We start from the raw sequence: 8,630 nt of genomic DNA on the forward strand, positions 1-8,630 counted from the left end.
ATGCAGGTCCTATAATAATTCATGTAATTAACAATATTAAAACCCATCATGCAGTTATTTTTCTAGGAAATAATATATATCAGAATATTCTTACTCTGCTCAGGAGGCACCGTTTTGGCAGAAAGGAAATTTCCCCAAGAAGTTCTTCTAAATAAGCGTGCCCGAGCATTGCTGACTTTTCTGATCTCTGAAGCATCAGCAAGAGCTTTTGGAAAGGAAATGGAAGAATCTTCATCTTTTGCAGAATTGACTAGTACTGGTTTCTGTGCCAAAGATAAAGACAACATTTTAATAAAACACAGATAATTTCGTTTTCACATAAGCAAAAAATGCAAATTATTTACACAAAACATTAAGTTCACAATAGAATAGATAAAAGTTACATAGATTTGCTCATTAAGAAATTTTCATATTCATTCCACTGGACAAGCCAGATATCTATATCTTTTATCATCACAGAAAGCCATTCAAAAGCAAATATTCAGGGAGGGGCAGAAAACAAACAAAAACTAGCCTCAGTAGAGGAAGTGAAACTCAAAATTATTTATTTCCCTCATAAATACTCATTTAACATCATCTGCAGTATGATTATTTGTTAAAAAAAAAAAAAAAAAAGAAAAGAAAGAAATGTTGTGCCAAAGACTTGTACTAACAATTCTAGAGGCACATTTGTTCTTCATGATTTGGTTTGGAGCACTAAATTAGTATTTCCAAAACACTTCAAATGTGTTCATATGTACCACCCCCTATCACACCGAGACAAATTATGCAGATCCAGACACATGCGAGTTCCAGTTTTATCTCAGTACCTTGCGTTTGAGGATGTGACCAAGCCCTGAACCTCTGGTATAAAACACTTGCTGTGCCCTAAATAAACACATTGCCCCCTAAGATCAAGGTTCTCTATCAATTTCCTTACAATAAAGGATCCATTTGAAAGTTTCCAGTCCGATCCTTCAGAGCTCTCCCCATTATCAGTTGGGGATAGCAAACAGTTGAGACACGCTCCCCATAGCCACCGTGACTAACGCAAGCTCTTCATTTACAATGTACTAACTTCTTTCCATTGGTAAAGTAGAAAAGGCAGGTTTTGCATTGGTCTTAACAGTAGTTTGCTCTAGATATTCTTCCACTATCATGCACAAGATAAATGAAAATTTAATACTAGTAATTAAATCCAACAGCAGATTTATTTAATCTAAGCATGGTCATAATTTTTAAATTTGATTCATATAAACATGTGACCTTATCAAAATTACTGAAGTATAACATTTCTTAGATTCCCCCCCCTAATTTCCTAAAGAATACTATCTTGAAGAAACAATACATGCAGCAAGCATATTTACCTGTTTTAGCACACTCTATTCTCTCAGGTACTAAACAAATGATCATCACTCAATCTTATATTTAAATATTAAATATAAAAAAAATCTGAAAGAGGAGATATGCTTATAAATAGGAAAAAAAAAATCAAATTTTCCACAGAGGGGAAAAATTTTACAGGTACTTCTATTTGGTTTTAAATACACTACAATCATGACATTTTATAGATGTGTAAGTCAAATAGAAAGCACAATCAATCTAGTAACTTTCAAGTCATTGATCACAGAACCACAGCATAGTTAAGGCTCGCAGGGATTTCTGGAGGTCACCTTGCCCAACCCCCCTGCTCAGATAGGACACCCAGGGCCAGTTGCTCAGGACCACGTCCAGGAAGCTTTTGAAGATCTTTGAGCAACCTGTGCCAGTGCTTTGTCACCCGCATAGCAGAAAGTGTTTCCTGAAGTTTGAAGGGTACCTCCCGCATCTGTTTGTGCCTCTGGTCCTGCCATTGAAAAAGCACTGGCTCTGACCCCTTTCCCCCCATCCCCCCTGAGTGGATACACGGATAAGATCCCCCCTGAGCCTTCTCTTCTCCAGGATGTACATTCCCAGCTCTTCCAGCCTTGGTCCAGGCCTTTCATTATCTTTGTGGCCCTTCATTGGACTTTCTCCAGTACCTCTATGTCTCTCTTTTAATGGGGAGCCCAGAACTGGACTCAGCACTCCAAGTGTGGCAACTTGCTGGGAACACTCCTCCTAATGCAGCCCAGAATACCATTAGCTCGCTTTTTAGCGGCAAGGGTATGCTGCTGGCTCATGTTGATGCTCATGACCTTTTTCTACTTTAGTAATCTTACACAAGCAAGCTGACTCAAGTATCCATCTTCTGATTCTTGTTAATGTCACTTAGAAATATAATGCAATACAGAGGTATTTAAAACATTTAAAATTATTTTCAGATTTCTTTTGAGGGGAAAAAAAGACAAAACTGACTTTTGAAGTCTCAGACTAACATTACAACAGGCTTCCACTTCTCCCCCGCCTATTTAACCTGTATCTTTTTCTTATGCTACAAATACACTTATTTTTATGTCAGTATTGCCTGAGTTATTTCCAAAGTACTCACATGTTTCAGTGGGCTAAGACGAACACCAGACACTGGTCTTGATTCAGCCAAATCAAAACTGGATGCATGAAGACTAGTATAAAGAAATTAAACACAATATGAACAAAGCAGATCCAACATTTTGTGTTTTGGGGGGTTTGGTGGGTTTTTTTGTTTGGTTGGGGTTTGTTTTTTTGTTTTTATTTTATTGCTTGCTTCTATCTGCTAATGAATATGGCAAAAAGGAAGATGAAAGGAAGAGTGACAGAGCACTTTATCACTCTTCTCCCATGAATTCTATTTAACTTTGATATGTGGGAATCCAGCAGCACTAAGGGAGAAGAATTACAAGATTGCCTGCACACCTGCCATCACACAGCTTTTTTCATACACATCTATAACAATCCTCTGATACAAGCCTAAATTCATCCACAAACTAATCGTGGTTAGTGCCCAAGCTATCTGACACAAGCTGCAGAACACTGCAGGGCAGAAACCCCAGGTTTGTGCAGGCAGAAGCATGCTCCTTCCCGTACACAGGAGAAGCACAGGCAGAACAAGCATGGCTGTCAGCCAGAGGGACCTCGTTACCTGGTCACCAATAAACACCAAGTCACTCTCAGGCTCTTGCCTCCTCTGAGGACACAACACGATGCAGTCAGGAGTATCGGATACACTGAGCGCCTGAAGCCATGCTGCCATGAAAACAGCATGGACACTGACTTATTTGTATGGCTCTTCCAACATGTTTCAGCATCCTTTCTGGCATGCCTGACACCTAACATTACAAATACAGCTCATATCTCCTCCCTACAGTCATTACAGAATTGGCATATAAGGGGAGCTAAAAAAATAACTGGGAAAATGGATTTTAAAAGCCCAATATACAATTTTTTTCTCTTTTGTCACAAGCGACAGATTTATTGAGCTCTGTGAGTTATAGTACGTAACAAAACTCCACACAGAAATAATTCTGAAGTAGTATAAATTTTGGTTAAAAATGAGCATTTCAAACTTCAAGACCTACAATTTATGTTTAAAAATACCTGAGAAACCACTGAAAAAAGGATCTAGCATACAGTTTATGTGGAAACAAGCAAGCTTTCTCACGTTTTTTTTCACAGGGAAAAAGTGAAGCATACATTAAAAGCATATATTAAGAAAAAAGTGAGTTACTATTTTCCTATACTATTCTTTACATACAAAACTAGTGTAAAGACTGCCTCTGGTATCTCTAATCCACAGGAACTTCCTGGACATGTAGATTAACACCAACAGTAAGGATCATTAGAAGAAGGCAAAGGATGTGATTAGGAATATAGATTAATACAGGGGGAACAAAAAAAATCACTGGAAACATAATTACAGAATCAAATCTCTTGCTGTTAAAGGGTATTTGAAAAAAAATCTTAAAGCCACAGTACCTAAAAACTGAAGGGGGTCTATTTTGAGGAGCTCGTGAGGATCCAGATCCAAAAAGTCTCCTTTGTTCTTCTGTAGGTGTAAATGGTCTCCGAGTTCTTAGTGTTCGTAGAAAATTTCTGGCTTCATTTATAATCTCAGAACTGGTCTTCTGCTTTGGCACTGAAAGCTTGTAGAATGGTTCTGCCTTTTCTGTATTTTTATTCTTTGAAGCTTGCATTCCTCTGCAAAGTAGTGCACAGGAAGAACACTACAGCATATATGGAAGGCACAGAATATGACGCTAGTTTAAAATGACAAACTATTAATTCATCAAAGGTCATGCTCCCACAGTGTAGTTAAAAAGGATACTATAACAAAATTCTAGACAGTCCTGCACTATTTCTCAGTTCTGTAGGAAAACACTGAAGAGCAGAAAGCATCTGACATGGAGGACCTTTAGATTTTTAGAGGGAGCTAAAGTACACCACACTCGGTACCACAGTGCTTTCTGGGCCAAATGTAGTACTCTCCAATACTACAGAAAATCTGTTTCTTAACACCTGATTACTTACTTATAAACCACCACAGTCAAAACAGGAATTCAATAATATGCTGTAAAGTGACACTTCCTTTCCAATGAACTTAGGAAATCAAATATAAGTTATTGACCTGACCAAGGGTAGTTCCCTAATAAGTCAAAGGGGTATTATTATCAGTAACTGAAGCACAGTTATCAGTAATCGATAAGCAGAGACAAGGAAGAATAAGCAATCCAATCTGAGAGAAATGCCTCCCCAACCTACCCTCAAGCACATGCAAACAATCTGAACACTAATATAAGATAAATTATCAACCCAAACTTTCAATCAGTGTTCTGCCCTGCTGCATCTTCTGGCAAATGCAGTGGGCAGTGAAAGACTTGCTTCATTGTCTCTGGAGCCCTCCAAAATCAATTACTATCCTGGTGCAGTTCTCTGCAGATACCATCCGTGTCATTTTACAGCAAATTCATCATGAGCCTCAAACAATCCAAAATTCCTCTTGTGCTTTTCAAACTTACCTAAAAAGAAAAATATGTCTCTGCACCGTCTGTGACTCAGACCATCTGCTAATTTCTATTCTCTCACATAGTTTATGACAATGAACCGACAGTAGATCAGACACCAACATCTTGGTTATTTCTAAACTATGGGGAAAAAAAAAATCCTATTTCTCTAGTTTCTTGGTTCACTTCTTCCTGTTCTGCATTTTCACATGTCCAATTGCCTCTTCTGTTCTTTCTTTGAGAGCCTGTACATTCTGGCACAGTTTCTTTAATTAATACACAACCGAACACCTTCAGCTAAACTACACAAGATAAAATTGGAAGCTAAGGAGCAGTGCACCAACCTCTTTCACTAAAAGGTGCACAATTACAAAACACAGGAACAGATCAGGAGCCTAAGCCTGTTGGTGGTTTTAATCTGAGTACCATTAATACATTACTTCTCTGTGACTGAATTTGGCTCCCTATGCTCCCTACTCTTCCCTCTGTTACAACATGCAGAAGAGCTAAGTAAGGAATTCCACTGCAGCAGTCTGTCTGGAGCAATTACACAGCCATTCCTCACTGAATAGGGAAGGTAGGTTTCTATTCCCTATTCTCCCAGCTACTGGGAGCCAAGATTTTGACCTTTACGTGGAAGGTCTTCTGCATAGGCCATATGTCTGACACTGTTATTATCAAGCATACATGGAAACAACAGCTGTGAATAAACACTAAACCATAATTTACATGATTCTACAAATCATAAGTTTGAATTAATTCACAATTATTCTTTTCTGATCTATATATTTCCATCCACCTTGCTAAAATTTAAAATAAATCTTCTCAAGTAATCAACTGTCTTACATTTAATCTCTGAAGGACACTGTTCTTTAGTTCTTAAAATCTCTGTGCTCTGACATTGAAACATGTATTTTATGGGATTTACATATATGTACTTCACAGTTAAACTAACTGAACAAACTGAGACATAGGATGTGTTTCTGTGGAACAGCACCATCTCTGATACAATCGGCATAAGGTTTTGTTAATTCTACTATCAACTGCAAATTTTCTACCCTAGAAGTACATTTATTTGCCACAGTTGAGATCAAGCTTCCATTATACTAACTTTTTGTTGAAGCTTTAATCTCTTACCTCTTTCTTTTTAAGTGTCACAAGAGCTTTGCTATAAGCATAACTACTGAAGTCCTACTATTTGGACACTGTTAGTCACCCTTCCAATCCATCAAAAACAAAGTTTTAACAAATAAAGTCGCAAAGGGAACCTATGGCTTAGTCCGGATGCTAGACTGAGCTCACTGCTGCATTGCTACTGGAGCGGAGAGGCGGGGACCGGCCCTCCCCGGCGCCGGCGGACGGCAGCCTCCGGCTCCCGGCACCGAGAGCGGAGCGAGGCGGGAGCTGTCACCGGAGGGCGGCAGCGAGCAGAGCTTGAGGCAGCGCCGAACCGATGAGAGCATTAACCCCTCGTCATTTCGGCCTAATTTTCGGTATTATGCACATTCGGAATTGAGGTAGTGGTACGATACAAATATATCATTAATAGATAGCCCATAATTATTAGCCAGAAAATGTAACAGAACACAGAATAACAAGTCAGCAGTGTCATAAAATGAGATGTGTGTGTAGATATATATGATAGGGCAAGAAAGCTTACTCTTTCTTGCAAACATGAAGGATCCATGAGTAACTTTTTATCTGCATGAGATTGGCTGCTGTGCCATCACGGTACACTCACTGTCTCTGTCTCAAAAGACAACTAGAGAAAGAAAACTTGCACTATTTTGGAATCACAGAATGGTTTGCGTTGAAAGGGACTTTAAAGCTTACCCAGTTCCAACCCCCCTGCCATGGGCAGGGACACCTTCCACTAGAGCAGGTTGCTCCAAGCCCCATCCAACCTGGCCTTGAACACTGCCAGGGATGGGGCAGCCACAGCTTCTCTGGGCAACCTGTGCTAGTGCTTCACCACCCTCACAGTGAAGAATTTCATCCTAATAACTAATCTAAATCTACCCTCTTTCAATTTAGAACCATTACCCCTTGTCCTATTCCTACTTGCTCTCATAATAAATCCTTCTGCAGCTTTCTTGTAGGCCTAAGGCTGACTCATTCAACCATCTAGCAATTGCTCTACTGCAGCAGCCCTCAAGAAAGAAGCTTCATCTGCTCTCCAGTGTCCCACACCCCAGAAGCTTAGAGGAAGCACCTTCAGCTATATCACACCAGTTCTCCTCCTAGAAAACTACCTCCTAGATCTGTGCATACAGGAAAAACACTCCAGACACCAGAAGCTTTCTTGACTTTGATGAGCATAAGGACCTGAATCATTGAATCGCAATGCCAAAGCCTATTTTAAATTAAAGTGCAACAAATGAGTGCGACAAGCAGAAAGAAGTACAGGATGAAGAAGCAGTACAAGAGTGGAAGGGAAACTACTGAGCTGGCTGCCCAGCATACAATCTGGTTTTACCCTTGGCTTTCATTATTTACACAAGCCTAGTTCTACCTTCTTTTATTTGTAAGAATTTGTATTTTTTCCACAAACTCTATCCTTTTTTACATAAAGTATCCCAATTGCAAATCAGAAATAATTCTTAGTGCTTCTCCTTGAAAACCCATTATTGTTCCCATTTGGCTCCCTAATTGTAGCAGGGGACAGATAAAGGGAATGTCACAGTGTCAATGGGAACAGCATAACTGGTACACACAGATCATGTCACCCACTGCTGTCACTGTTTCCCAGCTAGCCTTTAACTTGTGCAGATGAAGAGCTCTTCTCTGTCTCAACTGGAAGGTAGAGGAGTATTACAACAGTATCTGAAATGCCATACTTAAGCTCTTGTCTTTTCTTCCCCAGCTGTTTACTCCAGAGGACTGGTCTTCTCTGTACAGGAAGACCTGAAAGCAATAGATAGTGGTACAGGATTGGAGAACACCGGATAAGTCCCAGCGAGATAGCTGCACCATGCAGCACTTATCTGGGGTCAATCAGCACATGAGAGAAGCACAGCTGACGACATCAGACGTGGCACCACACTGACTCTGCCATCCTATCTCCCATCACAAAACCAGTCTCATTTAATTGCTAGCGCTCAGAGTATATTTGCAATCACTAACTACAGCGAGGAGAAACCCTGCACTCAAGCCCTGAACACTCTGCTCACCAACATCTGAATCTTGGGTTTTGTCTGCCCAAGCACATCTCTACAGTAGTCAACACCCAAACACAGGTTTCCTAAGAGTGAACTAAGAATGGGTATTATTAGATACAATTTTAAACATCAGCAAGTTACCAGTCACGCTTTCAGCACGGTGAAATTCTGCAGCAAAGAAATCACTATCAAAAAGAAATGAGAACAAAGTTATGAGAAACTGAGCCTACAGCCCCCACACAGCCAGGTTTTCAGCGCAGCCCTCAGACACCGTGTCCCAAATAAGCAGCACCTGTGGAGCAAACGCTGACCGGGGCTTTGCGGAGTAAACAACCCAAACCCGGCAAACAGCGCCCCCGGACGCGGTGCACAGCAAGCTGCCGGTAAACGGAACCGAGGTTCTCCCTCTCCAGCCAACCTGCCGCACGCCCCAGCGCGGGCCTCCGCGCCCCGCGGCGAGGCGGCACCCCTGAGGACGAGCATTACAGCCGGGAGGGGCGGGCAAGCTGCCGCCGGCACCGGGCGCTGGCCGCGGGACCCTGCTGCCTAACGGCTCTGCCGACACGCCCTCCCCAGCGGCGGGACCGCGCTACCC

At 41.1% G+C, this 8,630-nt stretch overlaps 1 protein-coding gene across 5 annotated transcripts in view; it reads right to left on the reverse strand.

Annotated features, from left to right (window-relative positions):
• Positions 1 to 8,630, reverse strand: part of ARMC2 (armadillo repeat containing 2) — a 69,820-nt gene that overhangs the window by 60,934 nt on the left and 256 nt on the right. For 4 of the 5 annotated variants that reach the window (XR_003991792.1, XR_003991791.1, XM_030489238.1 and 1 more), the window contains exons 2-4: positions 3,853 to 4,074; positions 2,450 to 2,522; positions 95 to 263 (exon numbers count right to left, since the gene is read on the reverse strand). Coding sequence is in view for 3 of the 5 variants with exons in the window: in XM_030489238.1 (XP_030345098.1) it covers positions 95 to 263; positions 2,450 to 2,522; positions 3,853 to 4,070 (460 nt within the window). In the remaining 2 variants the exon portion in view is untranslated. Of the gene's footprint in view, positions 1 to 94; positions 264 to 2,449; positions 2,523 to 3,852; positions 4,075 to 7,714; positions 7,782 to 8,630 lie in introns of all 5 variants that reach the window. The other variant, XM_030489236.1, reaches the window with a different exon arrangement.

The sequence above is a fragment of the Strigops habroptila genome, chromosome 6, assembly GCF_004027225.2.
Source record: "Strigops habroptila isolate Jane chromosome 6, bStrHab1.2.pri, whole genome shotgun sequence".
In the NCBI taxonomy this organism is placed as follows: Eukaryota; Metazoa; Chordata; class Aves; order Psittaciformes; family Psittacidae; genus Strigops; species Strigops habroptila.